At 28.7% G+C, this 17,933-nt stretch overlaps 1 protein-coding gene across 1 annotated transcript; it reads right to left on the bottom strand.

The window, feature by feature from the left end:
* LOC145844109 (importin subunit beta-1-like) lies at nt 1–14,867 on the bottom strand. The gene is made up of 20 exons (XM_082951458.1): nt 14,784–14,867; nt 13,631–13,770; nt 11,774–11,974; nt 11,441–11,542; nt 11,064–11,216; nt 10,657–10,806; nt 9,251–9,361; nt 8,663–8,764; nt 8,103–8,201; nt 7,405–7,607; nt 6,459–6,573; nt 5,976–6,100; nt 5,492–5,639; nt 3,997–4,105; nt 2,542–2,732; nt 2,102–2,353; nt 1,606–1,714; nt 1,234–1,348; nt 437–617; nt 1–174 (listed from the first exon to the last, which is right to left on the bottom strand). The coding sequence occupies exons 1-19, from the start codon at nt 14,827–14,829 to the stop codon at nt 446–448; spliced, it is 2,643 nt and encodes an 880-aa protein (XP_082807584.1). The 5' UTR covers nt 14,830–14,867; the 3' UTR covers nt 1–174; nt 437–445.
* Between the last annotated feature and the right edge of the window lie 3,066 nt (nt 14,868–17,933).

Here is a 17,933-nt window from a genome sequence, read left to right as displayed (position 1 = left end):
TCAGGTATTAATAGTTTATTCGCAAAAAAAAAAGAGGAATTCGTCTAAACTCAAACACGCACTATAACAAAGAAAAAGTTCGCGTACAACAAAAAAGAGATGAATTGTTTCTGAAGGTGTGTTTTGTGGGTCGTCTTTTGTGTGAGTGGTGGATGTGGTTGATGGTGGGAGATTCTGTGAGATAAAAAACATTAGCATGTTAACAATCTTAATTATTTTTTACAACTTTTATTAACAAGAAACTTTTAATCACGAAGGAATAATTAATTTCAATTGAAACAAGAACTTGGTGATATAATCTCAAAAGGAATAATTTATTATACATGCAGTAAATAAAAGCATATTAAATAATCAATTCAAGTTTAAATTGTCAACTGCTAATTTTTAAAAATATCGCTTATTAATTACGAAACTTATATAAAACAGTTCATCAAACCTTGTCGATTTAAGCGCCGCGCAATTTTCTCAACTCCTTGGTGGCCCACACGGCCAAGCTCTTCGTCTTTCCGGTCCTGCTCCTCCTTCCTTCGGTCAGCAGGTTGGCGATGTTCTGCTGGCTGTCCACCGCCACTATCAGGTCCGATCCGAAGTTGCCGCCGAACGCGATGCACAGGTCTCTGTTTGTTTGTTTGTTGTTTTGTCAATTTTTTTTACTTAAAAAAATGCTTTAATACTTAATTTATACAATGCTGACCTATGTTTTTTCTGACTAGCATAAAAAATCACTTCTTACATTTCATGCGTTTAAATGGCTATAAATAGAATAGAATAATTTGATTATTCCTCGAATAAAGTATTCGTTTTATTACAGTATAAATTTGTACAATAAATAATACTAGTTTTTATTAATACTGCATACGTTTAATTTTCTTTAAACCTAGACACAGTCGTAACTATAATATAAACAAGCAGACCCTTTACATACGCATCAAATATGTGAAAATACTTTACTTCTCTTTAACAAAACTTCGATTGACCCTAGTTTAATAGTTATTAAATTTTAACCGATAAGACGAGGTTTTAAAATGGGAAAACTTTAAAAAAATTTCAATATCAACATCTTACAAATATCAAACTCGACCGCATGCTGATACGGTTCAAAATAATAACACAAACTAATTACTATTTAACAAACTTTGTTTCTTAGAAACAACTAATTTTTACCAATAATTAAATAACCAAATTACCAGATAATTTCAACACAACAAAATATTATGTTTTTATTCAATTTACCCGATAAGTCCGGCGCACGCTGACACAGTTCCCTCACTCCTGTCCTCGTCGGCGGCGATCGATTCAATGAACTGCACGATGAACGGAATGTGCTGGTTCAACTTGTTCACTTCCGCTGTTTTGTTATTAACTGGTTTGTTTTATTTGATAAGTTTTAATTGTCGGTTTGTTTTAGCCAAAGGTGTACAACCGTTTTCTAGTATCAGAGCTTGTTTTCGCTCATGTTCAACTTTGCTTACTGTTTTTGTATACTTAACATTTATTAAGGTTTTTTAGTTATAAGCGCTACTTTAGTTTTTGTAAAGAAAAATTTCCTTTTACGTATGTATTTTAATCTGAAAATTATGAACAAATATGTTTTGATCAACTCACGATTGACTTCTTTGTCGTTGTCGCCTTTCAATCCCTGCACGATTCCGGTGTAAGCTTCCAAGCAACTTTCGCGGAGCTCGTTCAAGTAATCAAGCATGTCGTAGTTCGACTGTTAAGTTAATTATTTAATTAAATTATGTAAAACTTGCTTTAAGTGATAAATTATTAATTTAATTGAACTTCTAGGAAAACTATATCTGTAATATTTACAAACAGTTTACTCAATCTACCAACAAATAACTGGGACCACTGTAGCTTTTATTTTTGCTACTACCTGGAAATTTTTATATTCAAAAACATCTGCTCTATATTCTAATGGATTTTCTTTTCCTTCAGTTCAAAATAGCTTATTACTGGTACTACTATTATTTTTAAAAACACAATTTTTTAAATACCAACCGTGTCGTTTAAAATGCCGCTCTATCAATTACTGGACTTTCTTTGCCTTCAGTTCAAAATAGCTACTATTATTTAAAAAACACAAATTTTTACCAACCGTGTCGACTTTGGTCTGGGCGGCCTGCTGCAGGGTCTGAGTGACGATGTCGATGTACTTGACAAAATTCTTGCCCACAGCCAGCGCGATGTCGCCAAACACGCTCAATATGTGCGGCTTCACGCTTCGGTGCACATCCGCGTCCTGCAGGTTGGTGAGGAGAACGGTCATGAGGTCGTCGCAGAAGGGAAGGATGTTTTCTCCTATGGCGCGGGTGATGTCTGCCAGCACGCCCACCGCAGCGATGCACACCTGCGTGGAGAAACTAATTTTTTTCATATAAATAACATTTAAGTAATTAGAAATCTGTAAAGAGTTAATTTTATTCGAGTCAAGGAAATAAATAAAAGAGAAGGATTAAAGAACCAGAAGGTAAAATCAAAATCTTTGAAATTTTTTATTCCAAATTATAAAACTTTTACGACCAAACCATCACGCACCTGATACTCGGCTTTGTTCTGGAGTCCCTTCACCAGGTACTGCTTGAAGGCGTCGAAGTAGTTCATGAACTTGTCGCCGACGACTTCGGTCAACGTGCCAACTGCCAGCAACGCGTCTTCCTGCACACCGTTGCTGTCGCCCGACGATTCCAACATCTTCAGCAAGCTCTGCATCACATCGTCCGCTATCACTGTGTGTAGATTGTTTGCATATTATAGAGCTTTCGTTGTTCAAACCATGACAAACATTTACAGTCGATGATTAATTTATCAGCATTGTCTGTTATCAATAGTTCATTATATTTATTTTCATGATATTTTCATGTGCTGTTTGTTGTATTGCCTGGTAAGGCTGAAAGCGATTATGTTGATAGTAAATCATGTTAACTGTTTGTTTGTTGCTTATTTCACATATAAATATCTACCTTGTCTTTCTAAAATGTTATTTAAACTAAGAACCAACTGTTTGTTTATTCTATTATAAATTATCGGAAAGGTTTGTCATTATTGAAAGTATTAGAAAATAACTATTGTCACTGGACAACTTAAGTTATATAGCTTGAACTTGTATATTGAAAACTTAAAAAAAAACCTTGTGATACCATACATATTTTAAATTTAATTGCAATTTTTGTATAATAAATGCTTAAGTTGACTTAACTTATAAATATTTAAAAGTTTAAAAATGGATTGTTCAAATGAAGCTACTTGATCAAGAAAACAATTATAAACTCATTTAAGTTTTTTTGTATAACTAAGCATAACTATTTATAGTTTTAAAGTATCTGTGTATTTTTCAAGTATTGTGCATTCATTCATTTGATTAGTGCTTGCAAATTTGGAATATAAATTACTATTGAATGAATAATGCTTGCAGGCGTCTTTGTAACGGAACCTGAGACTCGAACCTGGTGTATCTTCAGCACCAACGTACATGCGTAGAAAAAAGAGAAAAAAAACATAATTAAAATATTACAACAAAAAAGAATCTTTGAACGCAGCTTTGTTTTTATTTCACACTCATAAGTCAAAATACATGACAGACCAAGTTTTATATTTTTGTAGTATAAATAATTAAGCAATTAAATGTCAGCACTTTGTATAGATTGAAAACTTAAAGTTAATAAAGATCCCAACGAAACAAGTTCGCTGGAATATATAATAATAATAAAAACAAAGTTAACGCACAGAAACATGTGTTAGTTAATATATAAAAAGTAAATTTTATTTACATAAATTTATTACTGGATAAAAGCCTAGTAATTTTAAAATAGATCACCTACCTGTGCAGACATAATGATCCTAATCATATTATTTAAGACAGTAATCACCCTGTTTTATTACATTGCTTATATAAACAAAAAATATTACTCATAAAAATTATGCATCTTCATATCTGCATGCTTCTATTTATAGCTCATTACAAATAAGTTTTGAATTTTTATTTAAACCAACTTGAAATGTCTTGCTGCTTCACTTTTCTCAACACGCTCTGGAGGGTGGCGCACAAGAGACTCTGGAGGTCGTTGAACTGAGAGCGGTCGTTCGAACTCGTTATCTGCGACTGTGATCAAATATTGTTTAACTGCGCCATATGAGAATAATAAAAGACACACGTTTGTATTATTTGAAACATAATTGCAATTTTAATCCGTCAATTGGGAACGAGCATAAAATTATTTAACTAATAAATTAACTGAACTATACTTAATCAATTATTTTATTTTAACTTAGGTAAGAAACTCAATAGATATCTATATTATTATATTATTATTATATTGTTTATTGTGCAATGTTGGACTCAGGCATCAAAGAGATAAAGGAAAATAAACTTATATTCAACACTTCAAGATAAATTATATATATATATATACAAAAATATAATCTAAATGAAAACACAAGTTAAACACAGTATGATATACAAATGAACTTAAGGGCATAGGGGGGGTAAACACCCTTTTTTGGTTTTTGATCTTATTTTATATAGTTTTTACAAAGCTACAAGATGCTTTTTACAGATTTAAAAAAATCAAACTAATTTTTGAGATATAGCCGGTCAAATTCGGAGCCAACAATAGGTTCCTTATGGGAGGCGCAAACTAAAACGGCAAAAATAGACTATTTCTATTAAAAACTGTTTTTTTTTGTTTATTTTTATATAAAATTTTTATTTTTTATTTTTTTTTAAATTCCTTCCGACAGAATTTTTTAAATATATCAAGGAACATTTCCTAAAAGTTTGAGGTAGTTATCTCAAAAAACGTAGAAGAAGATAGATTTTTAGTGATTTCTTGTTATTTGCCGTTTTAGTTTGCGCTTCCCATAAGGATCCTATTGTTGCCTCCGACTTTGACCGGCTATATCTCAAAAATTATTTTGAATTTTTTAAATCTGTAAAAAGCATCTTGTAGCTTAGTAAAAACTATATAAAATAAGATCAAAAACCAAAAAAGGGTGTTTACCCCCCCTATGCCCTTAATTTTAAAAAAAATTCAATTCAAAAAATTTCAACTTATATATTACTTAGTACACACAATAAAAAAGTTTGTCTAAAATCATCGCTTATAAAACAAAATTCATAATTACAAAATAAATAAAAGTAAACTAATAGTTTATAGGGTAAAAAAAATATAATAATATGACAGTAATATCATAAAAAATGTGTTTTAAGTTATTTAAAACAATTAAAATACTTATTTTGTAACAACTACTTTAAACTTTCTTAACAAAAAACCTAAAATGTTCTAGTATTAGTTTACTTTATTACAATATTTACTCATATTTGTCCTGGACAAGGCGTCAAAAGGTATCCGTGGTGTGCGACTCGTAACCGAAAGGTTCTTTGCCCACCAAGTCTTAAGGACCAAATAATTTGAGCGTTGTTGTCTTGTTGTTCAATAAACTAGACATTACACATAAACAAATGAAATATTGCAACATATAAGCGAACCTCCATTTGAAGGAGCTTGTTGATGCGGTCCATGATGACCTTGGTGGTCTGAAGGACGGTGTTGTAGCAATCCTTGGGTGAGTTCTTGATCATTTCCATCACAGCCCCGTACGCCGCGCTCCTCAGGTTGTTCAAGTGGGCGTCGTTCCTGTTAATATTATGTATAAAATTTTTGTTAACTAATGTGAAAGTTCAATCAGGTTGATGTGTTTCAGTACTAGACAACCAAGTTTTTGTTTGTTAGTGAGTGGTGAAAAGGTTTTAATTTAAAATCATGATCATGTTGATTGGATAAAAACTTTGATTTAAAAATTAAAAGCAATGCTATTTCTACTCAACAAGTAAAACATGTTGAAGTTTCAAGAACCACTTAAATGTGCTCTTTTTGTTAGTATCTAACAAAGTTTAAGTTTTAATACTCACTAATTAAGTTTACAGTACAACCATTTTAATAACTTTTTCTCTCAACATCGAACCAAGTTACCTGTCAGTAGTTCCGAGCAGTTTCTCAATAATCGACTCGTACACTTCGGACATGCAGTAAGTATCGGGGTCATCTCCTACTTGGTCGGCTGCTTCGTACGCTGATTCAGCCAGTGATGAAAACGCCTGTTTGAACATAATTATTTACTTAATATGTTTACTAGGCCTACATATTTTCATTTTACTTAAAAGATAAAAGACCTGTTAAGTGTATTTATTTCATATATTTTTATTTCCATGTATTTGATGCAAACGCCTGAATATCAAGTGTTTTTAAATAAAAATTAGGCGGTATCTTACTTCAACATTAAAATAATTTCTTTTAAGTTGGCGGGCAAGCTTCAGACTACCATTTTTAGAATTACAGTTTATAAAAGAAATATAATTTACCTAATAACAACTAAACAACAATAAAAATACTAAGCACTTGTTATTATTTCCTTTGAGTTTGACATGTTTAATATAATTAACAAAATAAAATTACCCAGCAGATGTTGGTGGCAACCCTGGGTTCGGACTGCAGCGAATTCACCATGGCGCTCAGCAAATTGGGGAGTGCTTGGGGTGTCAGTGCCGATTCCGGTGTCATCTCGCACACTCTGTAATCAAATTTAATTGTTACTCTGTACAGTAATTAATAAACATTGTATTTGTTATTCTCCTTAGCTAGAAATTAGTTCAAAACTTCATGCTTTTTATCATTATAATAATGGAGTTATTAACAGTCGTACTAATTTGTGTTTGAAAAAAACTCTAGGTTAAAAACTATTAAAACATAGTTTCAATTAATTAGTGGTAAACGAAGTATAATAAAAATTGAACAAAAACACACCATTTGAAAAAATAAATAGCTTGAGAAATACAATAAACGCACGTAAATGTAAAAATTGAATTAATTTGCAAAACTGAAACCACCAGTTTTAAGTACTGTGTAATACCACAAAATTTTCAACAAATTAACATACTTGAGTTTGTAAAACTTCTTACGAAATTGCTTCCATTTAAATTTATATTAAATGACAAGCTAATGTAACTTTATGTTTTTACTGCAAAATTACCCACGTAAATAAAAAATAGAAATATTTAAACATAAATGGTTTTTAATTAAAATAAATTGACAGTGCTTTAACTATTAAGCTTGATAAATCTGATAAAAACTCGCGGTTTTATTAGCCCTTTCCGCTTTTTTTTTCAATTTTTGACTGTTACACTTTTACACTTTTTATACTTTTTATACTTTTAACACAACTACTTTTGACCCTTGTAAAAGTGCCCTTTTTCATTTCTATTTTACTGATTTTTTGTGTTTTTAACTTAACTTTTTTATGGCCTTCGCTTTAGCAAGAAATCCATTTATTTAGTTAGCTCAACTATCAAATACTAACAAACACTGTTTAAAACAAAACACCCAACAAAATTCGAAATTATACCTTCCGATGGCCCAGGCGGTGGTGTCCCTGACAACCACGCTGGGGTCCTGCAGCAAGCCGATCAAGGTGGGAAGGCCCTGGTCGACGATGGTTCTCAGTGACAGCACGGTGGGACCTTCCAGTATGGAGCCGAACGCCATCACCGCGGCGTCCTTGTACCTCCAGTCCTGGTTGGTGATGTGCTGTGTGATGAAGGGAACCACCTGTTGGTTATTAATTTATTATACCCGTTTTGTTTTATCATTAGTTTAATATGGTGCATGTTGGTTATTTATGTGTTATATGTTGTTTGTGTATTTCAGCAAGTTTTATAATTAAGTTAAAATTGACATGTTATTTTATTACTACATTCATCAAGTTAGTTTTTATTGAGTGGTTTTGTTATACACAATTTTTCACAGTTGTGATTTAATTTTTATGATTTTATAAATTACTATAGTCTATTTTAACTTTTTATACAGTTGATTTACGGTTAAGTAGAAACAACTAGAATTTGCTTTAGAGTTGAAATTTTATGAATTTGACCGAAGCAAAAATAGACTTATCAAATAATTTGCTGGTCAAGTAAAAGCGAGATGCTTATACAGATAGATCAAATATTAAAATAATATCACCAGTAAATTAAATTAGCATATTCATTACCGACTTAAAATATAATCAAACCAAAGTAAATAATTGAAAAAATAAATTAAACTAACATATTCAAGAACGTCGTCTTCGCACAGGGTTGAAAGCAGCATCATGCAGACACCAGCCGCTTTAGAAGGATTCCAATCGTCTTCATCGTCCATCTCTTCCTGTGACGTCATAATGACTTTACAAAACTTAATTCATAAGTTTAGGTGGATATAACAAGCATTTCACGGAGAATTCAGTACATAATAATATTTAGTTCTTTATATTGGTACTTGATTCAATGCTTCGTTTTCAAGTTGTTCAACTTATAATTTTTTGAGAATTTTATTTTCAAAAAAAGGCCAAGGCTAAGCAATGAAAATATTTGCTGTACATTGTTTAGTTTGGTGGTAAAGCTAGCCTCGTTTTATTTATTATACACATAATCTATTTATACTAACCCAAGGTTTCTACAACTTTATGTAAAAAAATAACTGTATTAATAAAAGTTATTTCAATAACCTAACAATAAAATTTAGGTGCTGATAACTAACTTAAAAGCCTGTATAGACCATTATTATGAGAAATATATTATTTAACTGAGTTATTATAATTACTATTAGAAAAACAATAATAAACAAACTTGTCTGGCGAGAATGAGAAGTACTTCTGGCACGAGGTACTTCAATGCTCCTTTGGCGTAAAATCTGCTGATGTTCGTTGGTGGTCTTCCCATCTCTTCTGCCTGTTAATTAAAAGTAAAAGTAAATATAAATTTGTATGAAGTTAAGTACAAGTTGTTATATTTCAGTTTAAAAAAAATATATAATAACTCCCTTTTTTAGTATAGAAACGTAGAAAAAGATGTAAAATTTTTTTTATTGAGTTTTTGACATATTGCAACTGAGTTTTACATTTTTTTAATACAAGCAATTGCAAACTCAAGTTTATATCAACCTTAACTGATTTTGAAATTTTTTATTGCATTGTAGTCCTACCATTGATATTTAAATTAAATTAATTTTAATATAAGTGTAAGAAAAGTTAATTAATCTGAAATAAGAAGAAAATTTACTAAAACTAGTCTAAAATCAAAAAATAAAACTAATGTACAATCACATAAAGGTTCACATAATTAAAATCATCACTTTAGAAAGTTCAAAAATTACTAAAGATCAAACAGAAGACCATGTATCCCACAAAAAGTAATTTTCTCATCAACTTAACTCACTTCCGAAAGCTCGATGGAAAGGTCCATTTCCTCCTCGCAAATGTTCGACCAAAATTCAATTCCCTGCAAACAAACCTCGTCGTCCTGCGACCTGATCGCTTCCATTGTTATCTGGTTTGTATTGATTAAATAGACAACAAAGATCAAGACTAAACGAATATAATAAAATATAATATAACACTAATGTCTCTCAATCAACTTGTCATCTGAATTATTTTGAGTTCATTAGTTGTACAATGTACACGAACATGCATTAAATTACTTATGTTAAAATATCTGCTAATTTATATGTAGATATTTGCTATATGAAAATACTTTGTTTTATAAATTGTATATAAAGCTTCAGATGAATGGCTTAAACATTAAAACAATTATAAAATAGATGCATTAAAGTAAATTAGTTTAAAATAAAAGCATTGACTGACACTGATGTTTTGAGCAGATATAAAACAATAAATTTAAAATTAAATGTTTTCAATTAAGTTTATTGTTGTAAAACAATTGAATTACAGTATCAAGAATGCTTTAATAAAATTTATTTTTGCTTGATAAACAACAAATACTAATTTAATTGCTTCTAACAAAATGTTAAGTTTTGTACTTTTTATTTCTAAATTTATGAGTACTAAACAAAAAATTTAATAAAGCTTCAATTATATCATTTCATAAAATGTTTATACTGTATATAAAAACAATTATATCTTTTAAAGATCGACAAAGTTTTACTTTTTATTTATTAAATTGTTTTGAAGTACTTTCAGACTATTTTCAGGAAATAAGTGGTATATAAACTGAATGTGCATAAATTTTCATGCATGTAGAAAAGTTATAAAAAATATAGAACGACGTAACTATAAAATTAAAAAATTGAAGCTTAAATTTGAATGGTTGGTTCACATCATTATCATAAAAATAAAAGTTTGTCGATTTTTTTGAAATATATTCGTTTTTTATACATAGTATTAAGGTAAAGACAAAATATCACAAACAATAACTGACATTCTTAAAGACGACTTGAGGATCTTAAATATCATAATATTGATAAATAATATGTTAACTAATAGATAGTTTGGGTAAAATATCAACATTCTTTGTTGGCAGCACATGCGCCCACTAATTATTATTTTATTCATTTATAAACCTTTAAATTACACAATTTTTGAGAAACTTCAAGTTACTAAAAAACCCACTACTTTTTAACATTACAATTTTGTTTTAACCATTTATATATTTTTATTTTTAATAATTTCAACCTAGTAACTTTTCAAAGCATTTTTTCAAAGACCAGTTCATCACCTTGTAAACATTTAAAGTGGCAAACTAGGCTAAAGATTAGTCTGAGGATAAATTACCACCGATGTTTCAAATATTAACTACAGTTTATATACACAATAGCTCAAACTAACGGGAAACAGAGCTGGTGCCATGTATGACTCCATGTGCTGGTAGTAGAGCGATACGATTTTAACGAGGCACTGCAGAGCAACAACTTGCACTCTGGCCTCCCTCACTTGCGTTGCCTCGCAAATAACCTGCATTATGAAGTTCCTCTCGTTCTGCGAAAGTACATGATCATGTTTTATGAATGAAACTAGTAAATAGTTGTACATTTATTGGTAAATTTTTAATTAATATCGTTTTATCTCGCTGCTATATTCACAATGAATGTTTAACGTGTAAAAACTGATTATAATTTATTGCTTTCCCTATTATTTACTTATTTAAAAAAGAATCATGAGTTATGTGGTCTTACACCGTATTTTAATTGTTGCAAAGTTATAACAATTGAAAAACAACAAGGAAATAAACAAACCTCGTCATTGAAGTTTTCCTTGGTGAAGTCGATGGCAGACAGCATGGCGTTGGCGGCCGCCAATTTCACGTAGAGGTTTTGCTCGTCTTTTCTCATTCCGTGCACGACTGCAGTCAGTATCTCGTTGATGTGTTGCGGGAAATTGTCGATCCTCTGTTAAATTTAATAAAAATATGTAACAATGTTTTTGAATCTATTAAAAAAAATCTAATATACATAGCGTTGTTCCATATACTTGTTAGTTTACTAAAAATCAGGCAGGATTAAAAATAATTTAATCTTAAATTTACAAATACGAATTGTAAACAAAGTTCGAAGTATGCAAAACCCTCTTATAAACAAGAGTCGGACAGAGTATAAACATTTTCAAAACTCACAATATCAGAACAAATGTAACCAATGGCTTCCAGGGCGGCTTCTTTCTGGTAGTCGGTGCTTTCAGCTTTTGAAACTTGCTCCACCAATTTTCCCATCAGGTCCTTCATCGAAAAAAATTGTTATCAAGCATTTATCAAAAAATATGTAAAATAAATTCAGTATATATCAATTGAGCTCTTGGTAACTATTTTTTGGAATTGAAGTGTTTTAGATTTAAATTTAATGTAGAATATTAACAGGGTATAACTGTTTTTTAGCTTCTATTAAACAAAAATAATTAAACAACAAGCCGACAGAACCTCATAAAAGTAATTATTTAACAAAAAACTAACGGGCCACTCGTTGTGAGGAAGTTCTGCGCAGGCGACACCGGCGATGACCTGTGCGGCCGACGACTGGTGGGTTTCTTCGGTGCCGAGCGACTGCAGTATCAGCCCCTTCACCTCGTTCTTGGTCGAAGCGTCCAGCTGCCTCCACCTCTCCTGGTACTGAACCTTCACGCTCTCGTCCTTTGATGTCACGTAGTTTTTCACCTGAAGAGTTATACTTGCTATCAGGGTTTGTTTAAAACAAGAACGTTTTACTTTTTAAATACTCCACTTTCATAAGGTGGACAGACTTTTTTGAAAGTTGAGCAACAAATCTAATACTTGAATATTAATATCATTGAAATAAAGTATTTAACTTTTATTATTTAATTCCAAATGTGTGCATCAAGGCCAAGGGCTATGACTTAATTTTTGTTTTTATTGTGTAGCATAAATGAACTATAGGTCATTTTACAATATACCAGTGTTCATATTTATACTTATTATTGTTTCAGAAATTTCATTGTTAAGGGTATAGGGGGTTCCACCTTGATTTTTACAAGTTGATCTTATTTTGTAGAGTTCTATTTGAGCTACCAGACATTTTTATCCGCTTGAAAAAACTCAACGTAATTTTTGAGATATTAGGGATCAAAGTCGGTGACCTCAATAGGTTCCTAATGGAAGGCGAAAACTCAAAACAGAAAAAAATACCATTTCATTAAAAATATATCTCCTCCTTTAAGCAAAATTCTTAAAATTTTCACAGAAAGTTTATTATCAAATTTTAAAATGATTAAACGCAGGATTTTATTCATTTTTGAAAAATAAAAATTTTGTAAAAAAAAAACACATATTTTTTTTGTATTTTTAATCATAATTTTTATTTTTTTATATTTTTTAAATTTTAACATCTTCAGTCTTTTAAGCTACAAAAGGAACGTTTTCTGAAAGTTTAAGGTCTCTAGCTCAAAAAATGAAGGAGATGATAGATTTTTATTGATTTATAAAATTTCTGAGAAAATTGAACCCTAAAAATTTGAGGTTCAGATGTTTGCGTCGGAAACTTTTTATAAAAATTACAATATCTCAAAAGTAAAATAAGATTTTTTAATTCTATAAAAAACTGGCTTGTAGTTTGTACTTCAAGCTTTCATATAAGATCAAATGTTATTTTTGGTAAAAAAAATGTTAGACACCCCTATGCCCTTAGTAAAGTATTTAAACACATGAGTTTTTCTGCATATTGTATGCTGTTTTTTAAATATAAAAAAATAGGACTGTGTTTTTCAAGCTTAAGATTACTTAGTCTCTAATGCATATTTAAATTTGTGTATCAGTCTAGTTCTAACAAATTTTTTTTTATTAAATTTATTTAATCAAATTAAAAAAATTGAGTTTATCAATTAAATTTAGTTTATTTTACTAAGCTATTTTCAAAACTTTATCAAATAGACTTACATTTTTGTAATACTCTACACACCTATGTTAATTTTCGTTTAAAAAAAGGTTGGATCTCTATGATTTGTTCTGTGACAAAATAATAACTTACTAATTAATTAATCAGAGGAGATGCTTGAAAAATGCATATGAACTTATTTTCCCATACACTACAAAATACTTTACTACATAACAAGTCTACATAATTTAAAATTTAAGATTAAAATTTATTTGCTTGAAAAAATTAACATACCGTATACTAAAAACCTTAACTTAAATGTAGAGAAGCTTTAAATTAAAATGAAAGTGTAAGAATGTTTTGTGTGTTTGTTAATTTCTTTGGAAACAAAATATTTTTATTGATGAAAGCAGTAAAACATATGTATTTAGTACAAAAAAATTGAAAATTAGTATAAAAGGTTCAGTTAACTAATTAATAACCTGCAAGCCTGCAGCCTGGCGTGAAACTTTGCTGTTTGTCGTATCGGCCAGCACTCTGGACAGTTCGATCAAAAAATTTGATATGCTGTTCGATGCGGCCTGTTCTAAAAAGTTCTGCGCCTGCAACCTTTCCTGCTGGTCTGAAATAAATAATTTGCATGAACACAAGACTCAAGCGTATAAAAACAAATGAATTTTATATTTCATCATTATACTATTAAAGATAAGTATTTTATATCAGCTCATAAAAGTAGAGTAAGTCAAGTAATGATAGACAAAAAAAACTAAAACTCTACAGAAAAATGAATGAGCAAACACATAAAAGGAAGTAAAAGAAAAAGTTTATCATTATTTAACTAAATTGGTTGAAATACAAATTTTACAGGCTTAAATTTCCATGTGTGAACTTCATTTACTTGATAATCAATTATTGTTATAAAAAACAATTAAATAACTATATGTTCTCAAGTTTGATTTTTACTCAAACCAATTTAAATGTATAATTTCTGAGTTATATCATAAATTTTACTCTTGTTAATATTTTTAGAAAAAAATAATAATACTTAAACTGGAACTTTTTATACAAAAAAACTTTCAAAAAATATATACCATCAAAACTATACAAACACCTCCTTATTTCAAGTTTTACCCATACTTTTATAAGCGCGAATATTTAGTCAAACATCAAGAGATCAAAACACAAAGGAAATTAATAGAAACTACAAACTTAACTACATGTATTTACTTTCATAGGATTAACAAAAAGTTTTACATGTAATTTTTTCACATAATATAAAATAACTGCAAAAAATTCAAGTAGATTTCTTTCTTTATTGAAACTGTATTTTTCAGTACACTTGAAAGTTATATTTTTGAAATTTATACTTTTAGTTGTGTATACTTTTTAAGTTTGAAGACAAATATACTTCTTACAAATATCAATTTTTTTTACTTTATAAGTTTTACAAGTTGTTCAAATTTTTGAGAAATAAAAAAAGAATATATAACTTCACTAAAACATTTAAAAATCTTGACATATCAATTTTTTTTATAATCATAATATATAATTTTATAAATATCAAATTCCTTTTTTAAATTAAATAGCAACTAAACAAAATGCTTTTGAATTTTTGTAAAGAAGTCAATTACTTACTTGCTGAAACTGTTTTTTCCAAGACATTCACTATCATTTCTGCCATTTTCTTTACTTTTATTTTATATAAATAGCCTAAAATTACAAACTGAAAAATATATCAAGTTATATACCTTATACAAACTAAGACGTTAATTTTCATTTAAAATCTTAGTATTTTAAGCTTCTTTTCTTGAAAACAATTTAGGACTAATAATTTTAAGAATGTTTTTTGACATATTGTCAGGGCTGCTAAATTTTTGCAAATTTTTCAAGGTTTTTCAAAATTTCATCCATGTTTTTAAAAGTACACATTTTTGGGTCTATGTTTAGTTGTAAGTTAAGTTTAAGATAAAAAAATTGAAATAGTATAAAAACATAAAAAAGATATTGTAAAGCTACTTCAAATGAGTTTTTTAATTAAAAAAATTTTTGATGATGATAAATTTTTTTCATATATATGGTAGATATTTTGTGTCAAATAAAATTTTTTCTACTTAATATGTAAAAACTGTTTAAAATTCGAGGTTTTTTAGTGATTTTTGTTCAAAATTCCAGGTTTTCTAGCCTCAATTGTCAAACTCCAGGTTTTTTGGCAACCCTTTTTTGTTTTAAAAACAAGTTCAGTTCAAGGATTTGAGTTTGTAAGTAATGAGGTTAAAAAATATAGGTAAGTGATAAAGAGTTATTCTTATGTGTAATTTAAAATGATTTTTTTTTGCTCAAGTAGTTTTGTATAAAAAAAACAATAAAAAACAATTATAAAAACTATATTTAATAAACATAGTTGTGAGTTGAAAAACTTCAATTCGGCTGTTGTATGAAAACTTAAAACACAAGATATTATTATTTTCAAGGAATTTAAACTCAAAATAAACTTTAATAAAAATTTTTTTAAAAGCTTCTAAATGCATTGACACTTATTTTTTTATTAATTTACTTTTTTTAGGTTTATTTCAAATCTATATCATACAACTTTTTAACAATTAACTTTTAGTAGATATTTTTTGGATACTTTTTAACCAACTTTAGAAAAAATATCATTTAAAAATACAAAAAAAGTTCTTCCAATAATTTGTTTTGTAATACAGACTAAGAAAGTTTGAAAATTATTGCTTCAAAGCTATGAGAGACGAAAAGTTTTCAATTTAAGTTTTATATACTTTTCTAGTTTGCTTCTTCAACCAGAAACCTATTGAACTTAACCATAATTATAAGCTACTCAATACTTGAAAATCAGTGTACTGATAGGTTTGTTGTTAATAAAAAGTTGAACATAATTTTACATCCCGCCATAAAGAGGATATGCAAACAGTGCATTCAAAAATAATTTGTATTTCTTATAAAAATAGAGGTCTAAAATTCAATTAAAAAAACTTACTACGCTTGTTCCAATAAAAATTAAGGAAACTTGCGAAAATTGATTTATCTAAGAATATTGCACTTTCAAATAAGCTTGCCACCTAAACTGGCATCCTTCAAAAATTTATCTTAAATAATGCAAAGTTATAAAAACAGCAATTTTGAACAATCAAAAACAACAAATAGTAAAAATAATTTAATAATTTATAATTGGGTTGCTATTAGCTGAAAGCACAGATTTTATCAAGTTGTAACAATCTTGATTTACATATGTGAAACACCAGTTAAACAATAGTCTTTTAATACCCTTTATCCTAGTCAACAACATTATTTACATATTTATTACACCAGCATTGTTAAAGAAATGCATCAGCTATAAAAATAAAATTTAGTGATAGCTACTATTTCTAGTGGTGATAAATTTGTTTCTATAATATTGGTCTTGATTTATTTATAATGTCACTAGATGGGAGTCAAAAAAATCTAAACAAATAGTTAACAATTTGATTATTTTTCATATAATTAACCAAATGTTAAAATATTAACACTATTGAAAGTATTTCATATTATTTATAATTTATTTTTTTTTGTCTTTTTTTAAAACAAAAAAAACATGGTTGTAAAAAGGATGCTTTGTTTAAGTAGAGATTTTAGTTGTAAAACCAAAACAAAACATTATAAATGTAAAAAATGATAAATAATAAACACATTAAACCAAACCCCCATATTTATTACTCCTTCAATACATGTTATACTGATAGAAGCTCATTATTTTATAATATATTTAAAAAACATTTTTTACTACATTTAGGGCCATTCTTTTTATTTATTCAAATTTGATTTGTATTTTTTACTTGTTGGACCTTGGGCCGGCTAATTTTACTAGATATATTTAGGGTTATCTTTACATGATTGTCTATATTTCAAACACAATCTAGCATGAAAACCTTATCTAGCTAGAGCAGGTTTCACAAAGTGGGCCATAAGCTGCACAAGGACCAAGAGGGGGTCTATGAGGCTACAATTTGAAACTTAAATTAGATATTCTGGAGTCGATGATTACAGACAAAAAAGGTATGAGTATTTAAGGGTAGTTTTTTTTTAGAAATGTTGTAGGAGGGGGCCATAGCTTTTTTAATTTCTGCAAAAAAGGCATTATCAAAGAAAGCCAAATAGTTCATTGAGAAGTCTATAATTTTATTTTGATCATAGATATCATTAATTATTTTAGGCTAGTGTGCATCATACACCTTATATAACATATACTTTTATTGTGTAGATAATACATTTTAGTGTGCACAACAAAATATTTGGAATGTTAATAAAAATATGTATTAATTAAATGATCATTAAATTTAATTAAATGATAATTAAATATGATCATTAAATGATCAGCATTTAGGTTTATAACTTTTGTTGTGGTAAATAGACTAAAGTAAATGATGGAAAAGCAGAAAAAAACTTTATGAAGTTTATTTAATTAAAAATACCATATTAATGACAAAAAATTGAATAAAAACACAGTTTTTAAGACAACAGAAGTATAAGAAATTAACTTAAAAAAAAAAAAAAAATCTAACTAGCCTGCTATTTTTAAATTCAAACTTGACCACATGTTTGCCACAATACAGCTTTATTATGTTTTATTGTGTAATTTACACATGGTTGCCACTCATCATGCTGAGAAAAATTTCCCGACTTATCCTGACTTTTTACCAAAATTTTCCTGACTTTTCTAAATCAAACTCTTAAATTAAACTTATTCTAAAATACATAATCTAACACTTGAAACTATATAAAGCTTTGAAT

Source organism: Thalia democratica, chromosome 9 (assembly GCF_965202585.1).
Source record: "Thalia democratica chromosome 9, ktThaDemo2.hap1.1, whole genome shotgun sequence".
Lineage (NCBI taxonomy): Eukaryota > Metazoa > Chordata > Thaliacea > Salpida > Salpidae > Thalia > Thalia democratica.
This window is presented reverse-complemented; position numbering and strand designations above follow the sequence as displayed.

Excerpts from the sequence above, each read along its gene's own strand:
- LOC145844109 (XM_082951458.1), bottom strand. The coding sequence starts at position 14,829 with ATGGCAGAAATGATAGTGAATGTCTTGGAAAAAACAGTTTCAGCAA. Across the intron at positions 11,975-13,630 it reads GCCAGGCTGCAGGCTTGCAG|GTGAAAAACTACGTGACATC; the intron begins GTTATTAATTAG and ends ATAACTCTTCAG. Across the intron at positions 8,202-8,662 it reads TTCTCATTCTCGCCAGACAA|GAAGAGATGGACGATGAAGA; the intron begins GTTTGTTTATTA and ends ATGACGTCACAG.